General features: G+C 44.5%; 1 protein-coding gene across 4 annotated transcripts in view; it reads right to left on the reverse strand.

Moving 5' to 3' along the window:
* POLR3D (RNA polymerase III subunit D) overlaps positions 1-21,250 on the reverse strand; it is a 165,537-nt gene that overhangs the window by 20,080 nt on the left and 124,207 nt on the right. For all 4 annotated transcript variants that reach the window (XM_069213954.1, XM_069213956.1, XM_069213955.1 and 1 more), the window contains 4 exons: positions 16,495-16,619; positions 1,543-1,708; positions 809-1,077; positions 517-669 (listed from right to left, as the gene is read on the reverse strand). In XM_069213954.1, coding sequence (XP_069070055.1) covers positions 517-669; positions 809-1,077; positions 1,543-1,708; positions 16,495-16,619 — 713 coding nt within the window. The remainder of the gene's footprint in view (positions 1-516; positions 670-808; positions 1,078-1,542; positions 1,709-16,494; positions 16,620-21,250) is intronic.

Genomic DNA, 21,250 nt, shown 5'->3' on the forward strand with positions numbered 1-21,250 from the left:
CAAATTAAATAGTGGGAAAGCGTTTTGTGGAAACATTCAGAAAGTAGGTCTTAGATTTTCTCTTAGAATGTTGTATGGAGAGAGAAGATTTCAAGAACAGATGTGAGTAAGAGCTCTTGTATGAGACAATATCAGACTAACCGCCAGAGCAACAACAATCTGAGGGGCAAGCTAAGAGTGTGCAGCAAGACTGGAAGAGCAATGAACTACTTCACTTATTTAGTAGCTATTGGACCACCGTTTAATACCAGTCTTTACTACCTGTGCTATTTTAGCAACAACATATGTTGCATCCGCTAGGCCTAGAAATATGTCTAAAGATCCCTGTGGATTTGAAAAGGAAGTCTGCCTCTTTAAATTGCTTTCCACCCACATATATTGTCTACCAAGTCAAGAGCTGGGACTGATCTTTAGTATAGAAGGTAAGCGGCATAATAAGTGACATGCAGGTTTCTCAGCCATGCCCTTAAAATTTGACTACACAAGCAGAACAACTGACTTGAACTGAGACCACACCTGAAGAAATGAGCTGGATGTTCCCATGGTAATGTCCAAGGTCACCTTGCCCAATAGGAGCTGAACTTTCCCAGACTTGCGGATTAGCAGCTTTCCCACTTGTCCTTCTGCCAGATCTTCAAGGGAACAGGTGTTCTCTGCCAACGTGACCTCCTGCAGAAATAAGTTAGGAGTTAAAATACTAGGCATCCGCTGATAAGTAAATTGTCAAATGCAAAACCTATCTCAGGACAAAATATCTTGCATGATAAAGAATGATACAATTCATCCAACCGTGACCCCACTTCTTCACCTGGCTTTTCTCCTGCTTGACCAGAACTGTCTGCCCATCTTCAGTCTGCATTTCAGTCTTTACAGGCCTGGTGTCTTGGGTAGGTGGCTGCCCAGGAAGTGTGTCTGGTAGTTGTAGAAACAAAAGCTCTTCCTCCTTGGACAGGTTCAAGCTCTCCAACAGCTCTGGTAGAGATATATCTCGGGGGAGTCCAGGAACTTTCTTCAACGAGGGCTTCAGGTCTGGCAGTACATTCTTTCCATCATCAACATCCATTGGTTCCTCTTTCACTTGAAGGAGAGAAACCGGAAACTTACCAGGAAGTTAGAGAAACAAACATCTCGCTATATAAGCATACATGCACCTCCTCAAGAGAATATGGTACTCTGGCAAAATCATCAAAGGGGGAAGTGTTACTGTCAGCACAACTAATTCAGTAAATGAGGACTCATATCACCTAAAGAAAGGGGCACTATGGCCCAGCACCTCTCAAGGAAATGAGGAGAGATGCTACTCAAAATGTGTATTAATTTACATGTCTTTTAGCCTCATTTCTAGTCAGGACTAAATGCCTTTTGTCTCTCATTTATCTAATTCACCTGTGCCCGCAATAGAGATTGAAGACAGTTCTGCATTTCCCATCCTTCCAAGAGATTCAGTCATTAGATTAGTGTTTATCCTGTCCCTTGGATGCTAACTCAAACTTCCTCTCATGTGTTCCAATATGGCTGATGGTTTAGGACTGTGGGACTCACCTTTCAGAGGAAGGTTCACCTCTGTTTTTTCTTCTTTAGTATCGGTCAACCATGGCTTGCAGTCCTGGTCATCACTCTCTTCCTTGAACAGCCAGCCCGAAAGTGCCAAAGGCAGCTGGACTGGGGTATTTCTGGTGTCATTCCTTAATCCTGGATCATCGATAAACTGTTGAAAGAAGAACAGATTTTACAGAGAAGAAAAAATTCCTCCAATCGCAAAACAAAACAGAATGGGTTACTGTTAGAAACTGGGTTTCTGGTTGGCAGAGCTATGCACTCTGACCAAGCAGGAACCACAATCCTACTCAGGGTAAGTCACAAACAGACCCTTAATTAACCGTGCTCACCCTCAGAGCAGCCAGGCTTAACTTAAGAGGCAATGTGTTAAGTATTTGTGCAACACTTCAAGCAGTAAAAGTAGTGAAAACACCAAACATAAAGATACCGCACATGGTTAGAATAATAGAGCTTAATTCAACGAAAACAAAAATCCTATAAGTAGAACTTGAGATATGAATTTTTTAGGATTAAACAAAATAGCACTTTGAAACAAGAAGCAACAACCAGGGATACCTGGTTGCGCCAGACCTGAACAAAGTCAAATGTTCAGGCCAACTGCAATGGAGTGCAGGTCGGCTACAGGGACCCAGTGAGTCCTGCTGAACAAAAATACCTTAATCCTGGTTGCCTCGACGTTGGGGATGAAGGGAGCAGACTTAAGCGAAGCATTGGGGCTGAGCCCTGCAGTGACAGTAACAAAGATGCATTGATTTTCTCAATGCAGCAGCTGTGCTGGATCAGGTCTGAGATGCAGCAGTTCCGAAGGCGATGTGTCAAAGTTGGAGAGGCAATGCATCGATTCCGATCCAAGCAAGTAGGGTGGATACGCCGGTTCCGATCCATGCAACAGGGCGATGCGCCAATTCCTATCTGCATAGCAGCAATGGTGTGTTGATTTCACTGGAGCAGCACTTTATACCCACGTCCAAGGGCCCAGGACTGGACTGGCACCACTTGGCAGGGCAAGACTCACAGCTGGAAAAATCTAGTTGCTGTGTAACAGGTGAGTTGGAAGACTTTTGGGTCCCTTCAGAAATCAGAAGGAAAGCCAGCAAGCCGTTGGAGTCACTTTGGTTCTGGGTTGGAGAGATCCAGGTCCAGTCCTTCTCACTCCCAGGCAAGGAGGGCAGCAGGCCAGCACAGCAGAGCAGGAGTCCAACAGAGTAGCAGTCAAGCAGAGTGGCATTCCTTTCAGAACAGCAGTCCTTCTTCCTGGAAGAGTATCCACAGGTCCAGACGTATACTGAGTTGGTGGTGTCTGAGGTCCAGAACTTATACCCAGTTGTGCCTCTGAAGTAGGTGAGACTTCAAAGTGCAGAGTCCCTGCCTTTCATGACCAAGCTCCAGACTTACTATAAGGGAGTATGCAGCCCTTTGTGTGGGGGGACAGAACACAGCCTATTAAGGGTTAAGAGTCAGCTCCTCCCTTCCATCCTGCCCAGGATGGCCTATCAGGCTATGGACGGCCCATCTGTCACACCTAAGCTCCAGTTGTGTGTGCGGTTGTCTAGAAGGAATGCCCAAAACCCCACTGTCACCCACCCCAGGTATGTATCCAGAGACAGGAAGAAGGCATCAAGTGGTCAAAGTAAGTAAATGCAATTTTTCTAAAAGTGGCATTTTCAGAATTACAATTTTAAATCATTCTTCACCATAAGTTGTGATTTTAAATAGTGATTCCAGAAACACCAAACTTGGGGGTGGGGGGTTCCATCTCTTACCAACTGGCAACTGCAATAAGGAAGAGATAGCCATGCAATAGTGAAAAACGAATTTAAACATTTTTCACTACTAGGACATGTAAAACTTAACAGGACATGTCCAACTTTTTAAATACATTGCATCCTGCCCTGGGGCTGTCCAAGGCCTGCCTTAGGGGTGGCTTACATATGTATTAAAAAGATGGTTTGGGCCTTGAAAGAGGGTAACGTGCCAGGTCGACGTGGCAGTTTAAATCTGCACACAAAGGCTCTGCAATGGAAAGCCTGAGGCAGGTTTGAACTGCTACTGAAGTGGGTGGTATAATCAGTGCTGCAGGCCCACTGGTAGCATTTAATTTGCCGGCCCTGAGCATAGGTAGTGCACTTTAATAGGAAATTACAAGTAAATCAAATATGCCAATTGTAAGTAAGCCAATGTTCCCATGTTTTAAGCAGAGGGCACATACATTTTATCACTGATTAGTAGTGCTTAAGTGCCCAGAGTCCTAAAACCAGAAGAAGCGGTCAGCAAGACAGGAGTTCTGAAGGCAAAAAGTCAAGGGCAACAACACCAAGGATGCCAGGTCTAACAGTTACTAAGCTAACAATGTACACACCTTGCAATCAACTAGAGTGAAAGCCACTAAAGCGGTCCTCTATACTGAGTAGAAGAATAAACAGGACGATAAAAGCAACCACTGATTTTCCCCCCACCACTCAAGACACAAGGTTTCTGTAAGCAAAATACAAAGCCACAACCTCCTACACAGATAAAGAGTGGGAGATATACAAAAAAAGAAGAAAAAAAAAAAAAACAACTACAAAAACACACACAATACCACCACCCTCCACTGACAGGAGAATGGTTACTGTACAAGCAAAACACATCACCCTCAACATTATTGGAAGACAGATTGGCAAATTATCACCCACATTAATCCCCACTAGTAAGAGGAGACAGATGAATGTATAAAGAAAGTAAAGTTACTTACCAGTAATCCTAGTTCTGCGTTGTATCTTAGTTTAAGTCATGAACAAATGAATTTGCATAGACCCGTGCAAGATCCCAGAATACTTCAATTTTATACATTAATAATAAATATAACTATTAACCAAAAAATGAATTGAAAAGCTCAAAAAGTGCTAGCAGTGACCAACACCTTTGCATTGTAACCCCTACTTCCTTCACTAAGAACAGCTGAAAACATGTAGGATGCAAGGAGGTATATACAGCCAGATGGGTATATGATCTCTAGACTTAGAGAACAAGGAGATTGTCCCCTTAAGAATCCATCAATCTTCCCTATCCCATCATGCTTTGTAATGGAACCAACACAAACTAATCTCCAACAACAAGAAAGGTTCAAAGTAACTATTTCACGAGACGGATGAGGGAGGGTTGGTTATGACTGAAATTGAAGATACCCATGATGCAGAACTAGGATTACATGTAACTTTCCCTCCTACATGACATAATCTTCATTGACAGTCATAAATAATCAATGATAATAGAAAGCTTATCCCTCATTTAATCATATTAAATAAATGGGATACCAAACTGTCAATTTGAAACAAGCTCTAACCAACTAGCAAACAGTTAACCAAAAAGTTTTTAAGTGGTACGTGCTCCACCATCTATTTCTAAACAGTTGTGCCTGAATAATGGGTGTATGGACCTTCAGGTTGCAGCTTCACAAATCTCTGAAAATAGAACGTTCCTCAGCCAAGCTTAAGTTGCTGCTTTTCCTCTCTACGAAAAATATCTTTGGATTTTAATGGCAAGGGTCAGTTGGCCAGTTGATAACAGATCCAAGAAATTATCCATCTTGATACAGATTTTTTAAAAGGCTGTATAACCTGCTTTAAACAAACCATATTTAACAAATAGTTGACAGGTTTTCCTCAACTTGTTAGTTTTCTCTAGATAATAAAAAAAACTACAAACATTCAAAGCAACAAGAGCTCTCTCCGCAGGAGTACCAAGAGTTTTTAAAAATACCTGCAGCAACATTGATTGATTTAAGTGAAAATCCAAAACCACATTTCGGATAAAAGATGGACTAGTCATTGAAACTACTTAATCAAGGTGGAAACCATGAAAGGTGCTTGAAGTGACAGTGCTTGGGTTTAGCTTTCCACGAAAAATGATACTGAGAGGATTGGTGTACAGGCTCAAATGGAAAAGCCAACATCTTTATTAATAATACAGTAAGTTCCCAAAGAGGAGATGGGTTCTGAAGGTGAGGAAAAACCTTGTTAAACATTCTTAATAAAAGGAATGGTGAAAAAGCATTTCTGAAAAGGACTCTTTCTGAAGGACATGCTGTCTCCTAAATTCACTGATTGATGAATGCTGCAGGCTTGTTTTAGTTTAAGAGACAGAAGATGTTGAAGAATCACCCTTCTTCGTAGGAAACGGGGTCTATTCTGTGGACACACCTTAAAGCCTTTTCCATTTTAAGACAAGACGCCCACATGTTCATCCTTTTAGATTATTCAAGAATGTTTCCAAACAACTTTATATGCCCATAATGGATGAGTTCAACCTGTTAGACATGAATGGCACACTTATCTGGAACTTGGTCAGGGATTGGGTTTGCAAGGTACCATCCCGAGGGAGTGCTTTGGGGAGAAGAAGTAGATTCTGTGTATCACCACTTACTTGTCCAGTCTAGGCCAGTTCTGCCACTTAATTGCTTGAGTGTGATGTGGTTTTAGAACATATATTCAAAGAAAGGAGGAGAGGTCCTGAAGATAGATCTATCTGCCACACTAGAAAAAAAGCCAAGACTATGCCTTCAGGTACCCATAGCAGCACTCTTTAGGGAATGTCCATTTGAGAAGCTAGTCAAAGAGTTTTCTTTGTTCATTTCACCTTGTCCTAGGGAGCTGCAGAAATAAGGTGTTTTTGTGGCTCCCGTCTAATTAAGAAGTTGTGCAAGGATGGATGTTCATTTTTGACAGTTCACCTGGAGTCTTAGCTCGTGCAACAGAGAAATCATGATTTAAAGAAATCTCATAATGTAGACTGAGGACTACTGGTGTTGCTTAGCCATTCATCCTGATATGGGTAAAAATCATTTTTTTCCCCAAAATATTTGCTTGTACAGTCAGGCATGTGAAAAACGTACTCAGAGCTGACTCAAACTGAAGTACCCTGTATTGGAAATGGGATTTTCTTATCTGGAATCCCGCAAGTTTCTGTGATTTTGCGCTACAGGGATTTGAGCTTAGGCTTACTGAAGGTCAAATGAACACATAACTTTAGTTGGGGAATGATCCAATGGTGAGTGTGCACCCAAAACCTCTTTCCTTATGTACTTTTTTGCCTTTATGAGATCCACAATCAGTTTGCAAACTGTTTTGAAACTTTTTTCAAAAGAGGAAATAGAGGGAGTACACACCTTTTCTTTTTTTATTACGTAAGGCTCTCCATGGCCCTCTTCTGTGGTAAAATTTGCCTTTTATTTTTCAACAGATATATTTGAAAAGCCTATGATTTCTTCTTTAGTATGGAAAGAGGAAGTGTCCTGAAAAGAGCATAACCATGTTGCACAGTAGGCAGCACTCATTTGTCTTTCATTATGCTTCACCATTCATCGGGTATTATGTAATACTTCACCTCCTTGAAATGGTGCACAGAGATTGGGAAATGGAGGATATCAATGCCTGTTAATCTGGATTTTGTGCCAGATTTCAGTTGATTTTGTGAACCACACACTGTGATGACTTACTTCGGTGGTGCAATGGCCTCTTTCTTTTGGGAATTTTGAGCTACTGCTGGCCCTGTTTAGATTGGTATAACGTAAAGCTCATTTTCAATAAACAGTGTCATCATTGTATGCAATCAATACCACCATTTTGTAATGCAACATTAGACCAACACTCCTTAGATTTGTAGGAGCATAAACCTTTCTCCTCAGAAAAATAATAAGGGCACAAGTAGGTTAGTGTTGACACCAGGATCCATGTCTGTCTCAATTTATGGTACTTGGTGTTCATGAAGTGAAGAGAAGGGGTGGGGAACATGTCATGAGCCCTGATGGACCTTGAGAGAACTTTGGTGATATATTAACAGTGATATTATTCATGCACTGGAAAAGTTCAATAGAACAAAACACATTGGGTGTGGCTCTATTTTTAACCCAATAAAAAAGGAAAAGATTATACTTACTGGACTTCTGATTGTGTGAACACCTTTTGTAATCTATTAGAGTGAACCTTGGTGCTCTTGATTAAAGGTTTTCTGCTTTGCAGCAGCACCGTTGGCAGCTAGTGCTGTACAGAGTGTGTACCAAATCATGAATAGGGGATGGCTCGGCAGGTGCAAGCTTTCTCACCTAGCTGCTATAGTTGTGGTTTAAGAGACATGTGTGTGCTTATAACAAACTACTATCTATGATCTGTAGTTGTAGAAATGGCAAAATTAGGTTAAATTGTTATTATGTTGGCAGGAACATTCCAACCCTCCTCAAGGTACTGGTTCTCATTAGGACAATATAGATATACAGACGTCTGGTGATCCCAGTCTACTGGATGAAGCATGGGCTGATCCTGTTGTAGTGGTGAAACAACACAATCAAGGGTGGACAACAATGGTAGTAAATTCAAGGGTGTACTTATTTGGAGGCCGAGTCCACATGACTCCTGCTGACAGTGATGTTCTGAGACACCATGATAAGCCCTACCAAACAAACAGATTTCCTTCATCCCTCCAACAGATCGAGCTCTTTGGACATTGGACACATCACACGTAGCTTTGACCTTCTTGGTGCACTGACACCCACCCATCCCGGTGTCTCAGGCAGAACATCACCAGTGAGGGGTTTGGCTGTACAATGTTTATTATACCCAGGGGTTAACTCACATCCCACAGTAAGTACATTCTTTAAGTTATTACCACTGATGCACACCCATGATTGTGTTGTCCCACTATTATCGCAGGACCAGTCTTTACCAGATCCAGTTGACAGGCCAACATAGAAGTCCCTGTATCTTTAGTATCCTGATGAGATCCGGTACCTTAAGTAGGGTCAAAACAGGCTGTCTGCGTAATTGGTTATTTAATATCACAGTCTGCCAACTGTGAGAGAAACACTCTGTTTGCTTCATCTAATGATAGATACTAAACTCAGGACTGTGTGGAAAGTACAAAAAACATTTTTTCAAATTCCGTATGAACTATGGAATCAAGTGGTATATGCCAGATCACTTGTGCCCTGACAGCTGTCAGAAGACGCTGAAGAGGATGTCAGATTTATAGCATTTTCTTCCCAATATGGTAATTCCCTTCCCTTCCATCTCCCTCACACAAGAACATATTCTTACTAAGAACTGACCCACAGCTTTGCTTCCCTGGGTCTCCTGGGCACTACGGTAACAGACATGTATGTGTTTTCCATAGGTTCTGGGTACCCAAAGGGGATAAACTGATTACAGGAAGCTTTGGGGAGGGCGGGGGGAAATGAAAGCAAAATGCCATCTTAAGTTATTTGTCTTTTGCTCGCGCTTATGACCCTTGGACTGTAAGGACCAATATCACAACTAGATATTTTTAAGATCTACACAGCATCAGTAGAAAAAGTGCTGAACATAACAGGTCAGATATTTAGCCTTTTTGTTTCCAACTATGGTAATTCATCATATCCCTGGACATTTTTGAACCACATCTGTGTTCCCCCTGGTTTCTTGAGTGTGGTGGTGCCTCATGCATGGGTTTCCAAAGGGAGGCGAGCTCACCCCAAGAGAAAGAGACCTGAGAGGACCCCATACCGCAAAAATCCAACACCTGAAATAATCACTGCAGCCGTGTCGCCTAGCCTGAGCTGAAGTGGGCCAACATTGCCAACTCGGTCTCCCAGCCCTCCAGAGACAAAGCCCACCTTGGACTTGACCACTGTGGACCCTCCAACATCCCCTGCAGCCTTTGCATGCAGGCCCCATTATCTCCGGTGGAGAAAAGCCTGATGCCTCAGGGCACCTCAGCACCCCTCGCCCGTGGAGAAGAGGACTAAAGATGTCCCGTCGTCTCCGGACATCTCAAAATTGGAACCCAATTGTTGGTTCCTCCTGACTGGATCTCCAGTCCTCACCTGCAGCATCTTTTTGACTTGACTGATCCCTACAGAGTAACACTGGGCACCCGACGCCGTACTACACATCTGCACCTGGCTGCCCCAGTGCCGCCCGGTGTGACCTGTTGGTATGATCCTGGCCCTTGCCCAATACTTACATAAGTCCAGGAGATTGGCTTCTTAAGTTACTGTACTGTACCTGTTTTGCCATCTTTGTTTTTCCTCCATAAGGATAACATTGCAGCTCCCAGGAATTGCATTTAAACATTGACTTTTCAAAATTGTAAAGATTTCTCTTGCAAAACATATTTACTGATCATATTGATTCTGGTGCCAAAACTTCAAAATAAATTATTTTTGTAAATAGGTGTGGTTGTCCCTCTTGAGTCATGTGTCTCATTTTTGACTATGTGTATATTTGCAGATATCTAACACTCTCCTCTGATAAGCCTAAGGCTTCTTGATCATACTACCCCCTAAAAAGAGCACCTTAGGATAGCTAGAGCAAGCCCCTCTTCACTTGTAGGGGAACCCCTGGACTCTCTGCATGATATATCTAATTTTGACATATCATAGAAAGAGCCAGCTTACTACATTGGTGGCAGCGGTGGGATACAAGACTCGACATTTGCTGTGCCACTCGACTGATGAGTGATACCACTAAGGAATCCAAAACTGTCCTTAGTAGGAACCTTTTTTCCAATCTCTGATTTTTTTAAATGGTTTAAAATGTACTGTAGGGCCTTGTGTTAAGTCCCTCACCCCAAACTATTTAGAGATTAAAATACTTTTAGTTAAGCCTTTTTAGAGGTATAGTTCGAATTTTGTTCGAGTTTCTAAAAAGGTCCCAACTACTTTAAAACCATGACTGAAAAAGCACGTTCATCCCAAGAGCTCAACCTGGGCCCCTACAAAAATCTTAAGGTTGCTCAACTTAAAACCCTCTGTCAAGCATGGAAGCTTGCCCTCGGCCATAAGCCCTCAAAAGCTCATCTGCAGTATCTGCTTGCAGAAAACAATAGAGCAATGGCAAGTAAACAAGTCTCTCACAAGAGTAAGGAGGAAGGGGAGGTGGATGAGGAATCCATCCACAACTCCACTGACAGTAACACCTCTGGAGGCACTTCTGATAGTACCCCATGACAATGGTGTCCTTAGTGTGGGGAGGGGTTACTGGCCAGAAGAGGGTGGTGGTATCCTATGCAATTTCTGTAACCTGTCTGCTAGGAAATTATCTGGAGTCTTCAGCGCGGGCTGTCAAAAGAAGGACCTGTGCTGTGCTGGGCATACCTGAATGGGTGTGTGTGAAAACCAGAGCACAATGCAAAGTCCAGGGTACAAAATAGGTGCTGGAGCCTGGAATAATGGCCCAGCCCTCCAAGAGAAAAGACAGGTAAGCCAGCTTCTGAGCAGCCCCATGCTCAGGTCCCATCTCCTCAGGGAGAAGACCTGCCAGTCCCTGAGGGAACTGAGCCCCAGGAACTTGGGCCTTACACTGCAGAGCTCTTGGGCCCAAAGGGACCCTCTAGTGAAAAGCTGTGCCAGGGACAGAGGACATGTCCCACTCTTGAGGGCCTGAGACAGCAAGCTGTTGACCAGGAAAAGGGAGTTGTCAGTGGCTTCCACCGAACCTACTGGGAAGAAGGACTCCTGTATACCGAGGCCAGAGACCCAAAACCTGGTGCTACTAGGAGAGTGGTAGTGCCTCAGATGTACAGAGAGTTCCTACTCACTTTGGGTCATAACATTCCCTTAGCTGGGCATCTTGGCCAGACCAAAACTGGATGTAGTTGGTACCTCACTTCTACTGGCCAGGAATGTCACAGAAGGTGAGTTTTGTAACTCCCGGGTCACCTGCCAAGCCAGTGGCAAGACAAGTAGCCACCAAAAGACACCCTTAATACCACTTCCAGTGGTTGGGGTTCACTTTGAAAGGGTAGGGATTGACGTTGTTGGCCTCCTAGAGCCTCCAACAGCATCAGGGAAAAGATTTATAGTGGTGGTAGTGGATCATGCTACCAGGTACCCTAACTATATACCCCTTAGGACTACAACTGCTCCTGCAGCTGCTAGGGCCCTACTCAGTATCCTTACTAGAGTGGGCTTCCCTAAGAAGCTGGTATCAGACAGAGGTAGGTACTTTATGTTTTCGAAAACCTCAAGGCAGTGTGGAATGAATGCGGAGTGACGTACAAGTTCACTACCCAATATCACCCACAAGGAAATGGTTTAGTTGAGAGATTCAGCAAAAACATGAAATGCATGATTGCAGTTCTCCCTAAAAAACATCAAAAGGAGATGGAATATCATTTTACCTTGCTTGCTTTTCGCCTACAGAGAAGTGCCAAGAAGGGAGTAGGTTTTCCGCTCTCTGAACTTCTGTTTAGACATCCAGTCAGGGGACCACTGTTTCTAGAGCAGGAAGGCTGGGAGAGACCACTCTAAGAGCCCTAGCAAGACCTTGTGGATTATGTGCTTAGCCTGTGTTCGAGGATGGCTGAGTAAATGGGAAAAGCATCCAAAAGACCTTGAGTACAGCCAAGAACTCCAAAAGCTCTGGAATGACCAAAAGGCTGCCATGGTGGAGTTCCAACCCAGGCAGAAGATGTGGGTGCTTAAGCCTGTTGCTCCCAGGGAACTCCAAGACAAATTGAGTGGTCCTTACCCTATCCTTGAAAAGAAGAGTGAAGTCACCTTTCTGGTTGACCTAAGCACTCCCAGGAACCCTCACAGGGTTATCCATATGAACCGCCTAAAGCTCTTCCATTACAGGGCTGATGTGCCCATGCTGATTGTCACTGATGAGGAAGAAGAGAGTGAGCCTCTCCCAGACTTCCTGTCCAACAGCCCCAAATATGGGTCAGTGGATGGCATGATCTTTTTGGACATCCTCACTGCCCAACACCAAGCTGACTGCAGGCAAGTATGCTGGGCTCTTTTCCCTCACCCCCGGTCAGACTCACTGGTGTGTCCAAGATGTGGACACTGTTTGTTGGCCACATCAAAAGCAAAATATACAGACAGTCTGATCATCTGAAGGATAGTATCAAGGCTGAAGTAAGCAAAATCCAGGATTTAGGGGTCACTGAGCCCTCTAACAGCCCCTGGCCCAGCCCAGAGGTCTTAGTCCCCAAACCTCATTCCAAGGGAGGTACACCAGAGCTGAGGTTTTGCATGGACTACAGATGCACATCCTATTCCAATGGCAGATGAACTGATTGACAGGTTAGGGGCAGCAAATTACATCTACTTTTGATTTGACATCGGGTTAGTGGCAAATTGGCCTGACCACTGGAGCAAAAGAAAGCTCATCATTCTCGACCCCAAATGGACATTACGCGTTCACGGTTACGCCACTTGGTTTAACGAATGCCCCTGCCACCTTTCAAAGGTTGGTGAATAAAGTCCTTGCTGGGACAGAAGCCTTTAGTGCAGCATATCTAGATGCTATTCCTGTCTTTAGCTCCACTTGACAGGATCACCTGAACCACCTTGGGAATGTTCTTGAAGCTCTGCAAAATGTGGGCCTCACTATCAAGTCAAGCAAGTGGCAAATAGGGCAGGGCAAGGTTGTATACTTGGGCCTCCTGGTAGGTGGAGGCTAAGTTCAACCCTTACAACCCAAGATCCAGACAATTCCGGACTGGGAAGCTCCAACCACCCAGACCAAAGTCAGGTCATTTCTTGGCTTGACTGGGTAATACAGGTGGTTTGTGAAGGGGTATGGTACAATTGTGGCAACCCTCACAGAACTGACCTCCAAAGAGATGCCAAAAAAGATAAATTGGACAGTGAATTGTCAAAAGGCTTTTGACACTTTGAAGGAGGTAATGTGCTCAGCATCAATTCTAAAAGATACAGATTATTCTAGCAGTCCGTAGTGCAGACAGATACTTCTGAACATGGGATAGGAGCGGTCCTATCCCAAACCAATGATGATGGCCCTGACCAACCTGTTGCTTTCATTAGCATGAAGTTACTCCCCAGAGAACAGCGTTGGAATGCCATTGAGAGGGAAGCCTTTATAATGGTCTGGTCCCTGAAGAAGTTGAGACCACACCTGTTTGGTTCTCACTTCCTTGTAATAACTGACCACAAGCAAGTGAAAAGGCTAATGCAAATGAAAGGTGAAAATACCTAATTGGTTTGTTGGTCCATCTACCTACGTGGAATGGACTTTACAGTGGAACACAGACCTGGGACCGACCACACCAATGCAGATGGCCTTTCCTGTTTTTCCCATTTAGACAATAAAGACTCTCTTAGGAAAGGGAGAAGGAGGTTGTGTACGAAAGTGTCCCTTTTTCACATGGTCACTCCCACTTTTTGCCTGGTATCTGATGCACTTTTGACTCAAAGTGCACTGGGTTCCTGTTAACCAGGTCCTGGTGTCAGATATCTTTCCCTATAACTACGCAATTGTTCCCCAATCGGCAATACCACCTTTGGCCTCCCTGTAAATCCCTAGTAAATGGCACCTGTGGTACCTAGGACCTGGGTAACAAAGAGGGACCCCAAGGGCTACACCATGTACTGTGTCACCCTCAGGGACCCCTCACCTAGCACACGCAGATTGCCTTTGCAGGCTGCATGCCTTAGAGCAGCTAAAAGTGAAAACACAACATGACACATAGACTGTGTGCATGTAACCTAAACACTGCATGTGATATTTATAAGTCACCCCTACAGCAGGCCTTGCAGTCCTAAGTTGGGGTGCATTATATGACATGTAAGGGCATATCTGCAAAAGCAGACATGCCCCTGCTATGTTTTTGTCGATTCTTAGACATAGTGAATGCGCAGGGAAGTCATTTTTAGTACATGTGCTGGACAGTGGTCACTGCAAGTTCCCCAGCTACAAGATAGCTTCACTGAAAACAGGGATGTTTGGTATCAAACATCTCGTATTAATAAACCCTCACTGATGCCAGTGATGGATTTATTACCAGAGGTGCCCCCTGAAAACCTACCATCTACCTGTGTGAGGACTGACCAGTTTCAGCCAACCTGCCACCACCAGACACGCGTCTGACCCTCTCCACCTCCCACCCCCCCCCCCCCCTGCCACCCAAGGGTGAGAGAGCCTTTGCTCTTGGCACGGTCATAAGCCAAGCCTGCTCTGGGAGAGGTGTACCACCCAACATGATGACCTGAGAATCTGCATTCCAAGGCAGGGGGCTTCAAAGAAGCCCATCGCCTTTGGTTTGCAGATCTGGCTTTACTCACAGGAGAGAGGACGATCCCCTCCCCAAGGCCCATTTGGCACCAGGATAGGAGGGAAATTTAGTATTCAGAGAGATGTATCCACCTCTCAGGTCAGTCCCGCCTTCAAGGTGAGCTGCCTGATGTGGACACAACATTTAGAAATCTGCCATCTTGGTGTTGGCAGATTTAGGAACTCTGGGACAGGGTTATGCCCACTTCCCACCAATTTGCACCTAAGGTGACTCGTTCTGCAAGATGCTGTTCCTTCAAAAGCCTGGGAGGCCTGTCTGCCTTCAACAAAGACCCAGCAACTCCAGTGGAGCCTTAGAGCTGCTTCCCTGCATCTTTCAAGCACCCAAGAGGACTCCAGACCGCAAAAACCAGACACCTGAAAGCACCACTGAACTGTGCCACCTAACCAGAGCTGAAGTGGGCCAACGGTGTCAATGCAGTCCCCCGGCCCTACAGAGACAAAGCCCACCTTGGACTTGACCACTGTGGTCCTGCTCACGTCGCCTGCAACTTCTGCATGCAGGCCCCCATCAACCATGAGTGCCCCGGTGGAGAAATACCCAATGCCTCAGGACACCTCCACACCTGTTGCCCCTGGCCTGTGGAGAAGAGGACTGTCCCCTCGTCCCCAGACATCTCAAGGTTGGAACCCATTTGTTGGCTCCTCTGGACTGGATCCACAGTCCTCACCTGCAGCACCTTTTCGACCAGACCGATCCCCATAGAGCAACACTGGGCACTCAACGCTGTACTACACCTCTGCAACAGCTGCCTGCCCCAGTGCCACCCAGTGTGACCTGTTGGTGTGGTCCTGACCCTTGCCCAATAATTACCTAAAATCCAGTAGATTGGCCTCATAAGTCGCTGTACCGTACCTGTTTTGCCGTCTTTGTTTTTTCTCCATAGGATAACATTGCAGCTCCCAGAAATTGCACTAAGTGTCAACTTTTCGAAACTGTAAAGATTTATTTTGCAAAACGCACTTTGATTGATTCTGGTACCAAATCATATATAAAGATACTTGATATTTTTGTAAATTAGTGTGGATCTTCTTCTGGAGTTGTGTGCCTCATTTATTGACTGTGTATATTTTCAGATATCGAACACTCTCCTCTGGTAAGCCTAAGGCTGCTGGACCACACTAACCCCCTAAAAATAGCACCTTTGGATTGCTACTGCAAGTCCCTGTCCATTAGTAGGGGAAATCCTGGACTCTCTGCAGGATATATCTAATTTTGATATAGCAATTAAAGAGCCAGCTTCGTACACTAGACACTAGCAACTATTTTGGATAGGGAAGTCTGCAATGGGAATGTCTGCAGGATTTGGGCAGCGGGTCAAAAATACCCAAGGAATCCTATAAATCTCAGGCATTTATAAACAGAAGAGACCCAGAAGAGACCCAGGGAAATCCAAGGTAATGTGGTTTGGTGACTGACTTCACAAGTTCAAAATGTTGTGCCTCATCCTGTAACTTATGATAGTTCCACCCGTTGAGGTTTTGCACTTTTTGTGGCTAGAAATGGAGCAGGAGCGGGTGCGTGTGCCTCAGAAAGGAGCAACAGGATGGCTGGATTTTTTCTTAGCAGAAGGTAAGAGAAAATTGCCAAGTAACTGTTTTAAGCCAGAGACATCTTTCTGCCATTTTAAATATAAACAGGACATACATATGGGTATTCAATAAATAAAACCTCTTGAAGCATGGTATTTCTTTCCCCACTTAACTCTTGTTCTCTAGTTCACCTATCTTACCCACCCTCACACAACTGAGAGCTACAACAGGTTACATTATCACCAGAGATCTCATCAATAGACAGCAATACACAAGATTACATGAGCACAGTAGGAGCATATCTCCAACAGCTAGTGACCCACAGGTATAAGCCGAGTAGTATTCTTACGTCATCCTTCTCCAGCATGCGCAATATATTCTTGGTCTCTTCCGCTGTTTCTTGTTTCTCTTTCTTTATGTTAATGATGTGGGAGGGTCCTAGGTCTGCCATGTCAACAGAGCTGTCCCAGTTGCCTGCAGGAGAAAAGTGAAGTACACATGAACACAGGGCTAGCCTAAATTCACTGCCAATCGCATAACATCACTCAAAGCCAACACACCTTATCCATATGTCCTCTGGTCTTATCCATCCTACAGACTAGAGTTACTCTCACCAACACATTCTCTGCTAGGTCAGCCCAGAGAGCATTAATACTATGCCTCACCTCCTGTACAGACTGCCTGATCACTGCTAAGGACCACCAAACCCTACCCCAACCTCATATACAGACCAGGCTTTCCTCTCCACTCTTGTAGTACCCAGATAGGTTCAGGCACTAGCTCTCACATCAGGTACAAAGCAATTCTATCTGCTAACTTAACTAGGGATGAAAGCACCATGACCTACCCCTCACCACACAACTTCCGTTGTTTTTACTCAGAGAAAGCCCTGGTGTTGTGAATGAAAGTACTTCATGTATAGTCAATTGATATTCTGCCTCAGTTCTGTGGCTTCTGGACAACCATGAGGCATTTTTACTCCATGACATCGCAGCTCAAGACACAGAGAGCTCCTAGAGTGTTCTCTAGCTCTGTTCTCCAGGCTGCTGGCAGAAGAATACACCAAACCGTATACTTAGTGGCAGACAACTACTGCCCTCTCAAAAAGCTATGGGGTCAGTGGTGGTTGGTGGCAAGGGACTTATTATTTTACCTGCCCCCGTTGAATAGTGATTTGCTATACTGCTTGTTAAATCCATGCAGCCTTGCTTAAATTGAACTCTTCACTTTCCAAAAGTACTTGCTGTATGACTTGTATTTGTATGACGCATTAGGAAAATGTGCTGAAAGAATTGTGTCCTTAATTAGAGCACATCGTATACTTAAGGCAATTTTGGGACTCCTTTTCTTTGTGCAGCTCCTGGGTCACTCATAGTTGGTATGTCTGTTCTTGCATTTTGCATGGGTTCTTCTTAAGTCTTATAAATTTGCAGGAGTTCACGTCCTCGATTTAGCCTCTGCAAAGTCAGCCAGGAGATCTGCCCAGCTCTGCAGATCTTTGATCACTTTTTCAACCCCAATGGATTTTATATACGTTTCCTCCTCCAGCACCCATTCCATACATTTCTGACCCATAATATTATACTGGGGCCATAGAGCCCATCCAACCCATCACCATGCATTTCTGTGCCAGTACCAATGCCAGGTGAAGGAACTTTTGTTGCATTTGTCTCTTCTTTACCCTGAGGACCCAGATCCAGCGGAATTCCAGTTACCGCAGACAGTTTTGTGAACATCTCTTTCCAGAAGTTAAATATTGGGGGCACACCTATGTCAAATGGAGAAAGAAGAAGTGTCTGTATTGCACCTAGGACATAAGTTCGATCTCCCCAGGTATATGTTACCCAATACAATCTGTGTCAGAAAAGTTAGGCGCAGGACACTAAAGTGCAGCATCCAAAGTCTTGCATTTCCCGAAACTCTTGCACCTGGACACAAGCAATCTCCCAGTCTCCATCTTTCAGCTGTTTCCCCAATATCAGTTTCCTATGTCGCTCTTGCCCTACTCACTATTCTGGGCCTATCTGATCTCATAACTCTACATATATGGGTCAGTGTGTGACAGGTAGAGCCCAACCACGAAAGCACCTCAAAATTCTTTGTGGTTGTTGTTGCAGCCAAGAATCCAGTCCCGATCTCACTAGCTGTCACAGCCAGTTTTTTTATATTGCAAAAAACAGAACAGGCACACCACAAATGCATCCAGTGCCTCATGAAAAGTGAGAAAGGTCTCACTGGGATGTAAGTCGCCTAAGGTACAGCTGTAACCTTCCTGCCATTGCAACATCGCCATAATCCCATTTAAGGGTCGGAGTCAAAGGAACGTATGACTCGTAAAGTTACTAGTGAGGAGCTTCGCACTTGTGGCAAAACTTTCACACTTGGGGTGGAATCACTGCAGTGCTTAGTGTGGAGACTCTGCACTCGTAACTAAGAGTTGCAAGTCTCTTTGTGAATCAGGTCCTATGTGTTTAAATAACTACAGGGCCCATAATTCCAACTTCCTAGCAAAAAGTGGTCTTTTTATAAAGTGCTTGTTCCCATCTAATACCAGTCTATCTAAAAAATGGATAATCTCCAGGAAAATAGCTAACTCTCATAAGCAGTTCTAAAAAGGACTCTTCTTCATACAAGCGTTCCAACAAGCGCTTCCACCAGTTATCTTCCTTAGTAACTCTTTTGGCAGCATACTGAATATGCGCAGCATAGTAGTATATTTCCAGTCTGGAACCCCCAAGACCTGCCTCTTCTAGTCTTGCTTCAGGATGACTCACTAATGTTGCTCCTGCCCAAGCAGGAGCAGCTCTTTTCACTTCTCCTGTGTCACCCTATTCATATTTCCTGCTGAAACCAGGAAAATCAACAGACTATCCAGCACCCATAATGTAGCCGGTTAGAGAGGGCAAAGCGAGTTTTGAAGTACATAAAGACACAGCAGAAGAACAATCATCTTTGACACTGTGACCTCGCCAATGACTGACAAAGGACCAGAACTGCACCGATGTCTGGAGTCCCTCCAAAGCCTGTCTCACATTGTAATTATATTGCTTCTCTGATGTGTGTGCCACTGTAATGCCCTAATAAAGGAATCTGTCTGTCTCCCAGCGAAACCCCAATTCATGCAATTCAGTTATGGGATGAGATGTCAATGCCCGAACTCTTCTGCTTGTTCACCCCAAAGTCTGGGACCTCTCCAAAGCTTTCCAAACAAGTCATTAGTCTAGCCACAGAGACCCTCAAATAAAATAGTGCATCATCAGAGTATATGGAAGCTAGAGGAGTGACATATGAGACCTTAATCCCCCATTAATCGATCAAATCTTGATAGCTAGAGGTTCAATAGCCAAGGCAAACGGCAATGGAGAAAGAGGGCACCCCTGTTGAGTCCCCTGCCCAACTTCTGAGCTGTCTGGCCATTCTACACCCCAGCGGTAGGATTCACATAAAGTAGACTCACCCATTTACAGAAGATCAGTCCAGACCCTTGCCTGTGAGAACCTCCTTTAAATAAACCACAATTTAGAGTGTCAAAGGCCTTCTCCAGCTCCACTGACACTAGTACCAATTCCTTTTCTCCATTTACTGAAGAATGGAGGACATGTGTCAGCTTTCTTATATTCACTGCAGTATTACAACCAGAAATCAAACCATGTTGGCCTTCATGTACCAGACTGCCAACTACATGGCACATTCTAGAAACCAATACCCTACATAAAACTTTAGCGTCTGAATTAGTCATAGTCAGCGAGTGTTAGGGGATGGAGCCATAGGGTAACTTCCGGGTTTTAGCATCATACATGTGACTCCCTCCTTCTTAGCAGATGGAAGGGTACCCACCTGAAGGACCTACTGAAACATCTCCAGCAATTTTTCAGTCAATTGATAAGAAAAAACCTGGTACAATCTAGTGGAGAATCCATCTCCATCTGGTGTTTTACCCTTTGGCATCAACTGTATGTCTTCCCTCAATTCCTCCAGCGTAACATCACCCTCCAAATCATCCCTAAAGGAGTCACTCAACTGAGGGAAAGAAAGGGTGCTAAGCTAACCTGCTAAGCGTTCAGTTTCGTGCTACTAAACATCCACTGCAAATTGACTGATATAGCTTTACTTACAACCTGTGTCTTGGCCACTGTACCATCAGGAATACGTAATTCCAGTATGGAAGAAACCTGATGTTCCTTTGCAATAATTCAATCCAAGAACTTAATGAACAAGTTACTTACCTTTGATAATGCTTATCAGGTGGAGACATATTCTAGTTGCAGATTTCTTACCTTTGAATTTCCCCCAGGCATCAGCTTGCTCCAGAGAATTTTCTAAGTGTACCCTGCGCAGAGTTAGGTGGTGTCAGTAGGCTCAGTGTCAATAGTGGTTCACGCCCGATATGACACTGCGGGCCCTATATGTGCACCAACCCGGCGTGCTGACGGCAGTTTCTTTTCACAACTTTCCACACCAGAAGTGCAGAGCCATGAAGAACACTGGCTACTGGTGCGTCAAAACTAGGGCCCTGAAAGGAGAGTCCCTGTCCCTAGAAATCAGTTCTCACAGAGGGGAGAATGGGTGTGTTGGTGAGGAATCTGCAACTAGAATACGTCTCTACCAGATAAGGAGTTACCTAAGATAAATAACTTGTTCATCTGATAGAGGCTTCTAGTTGCAGAATCCTTGCCTTTGATTAGAACAACAGAATGTTGCCATCTCCACTGAAAGCAATGGAGTGGAGCTCCAACACTGCAATGCTTTTGTTCACAGCTGGTGCTGTGTACAAAGGCCTCACACGAAGTCCAAGGGGATTTGAATCCCCTCGGGCTCCGTGAGGCCTTTGTTTTATTTATTAGAATATTCTGCTCCCTAGTGGAATAACGTTCTAATAGCCTTATATCCCTCCATAACTGGGCTTTAACAGCATTAAAGTCCCACTCCCTTTTTAAAGGCCCTCACCTCGGCTTGGGCCTTCAACGCTGGAGCAGACCTTTAGTGACAGGTAAAGCCCACTATGGCGGGCTACAAGGCTATGATAGATACCCAAGCAATACCATCCCCAGAGGTGGGTCTGCGAAACAAGATCATACTAAAAAGTCCTGCAGGACCAAACGGGC

Source organism: Pleurodeles waltl, chromosome 11 (assembly GCF_031143425.1).
Source record: "Pleurodeles waltl isolate 20211129_DDA chromosome 11, aPleWal1.hap1.20221129, whole genome shotgun sequence".
Lineage (NCBI taxonomy): Eukaryota > Metazoa > Chordata > Amphibia > Caudata > Salamandridae > Pleurodeles > Pleurodeles waltl.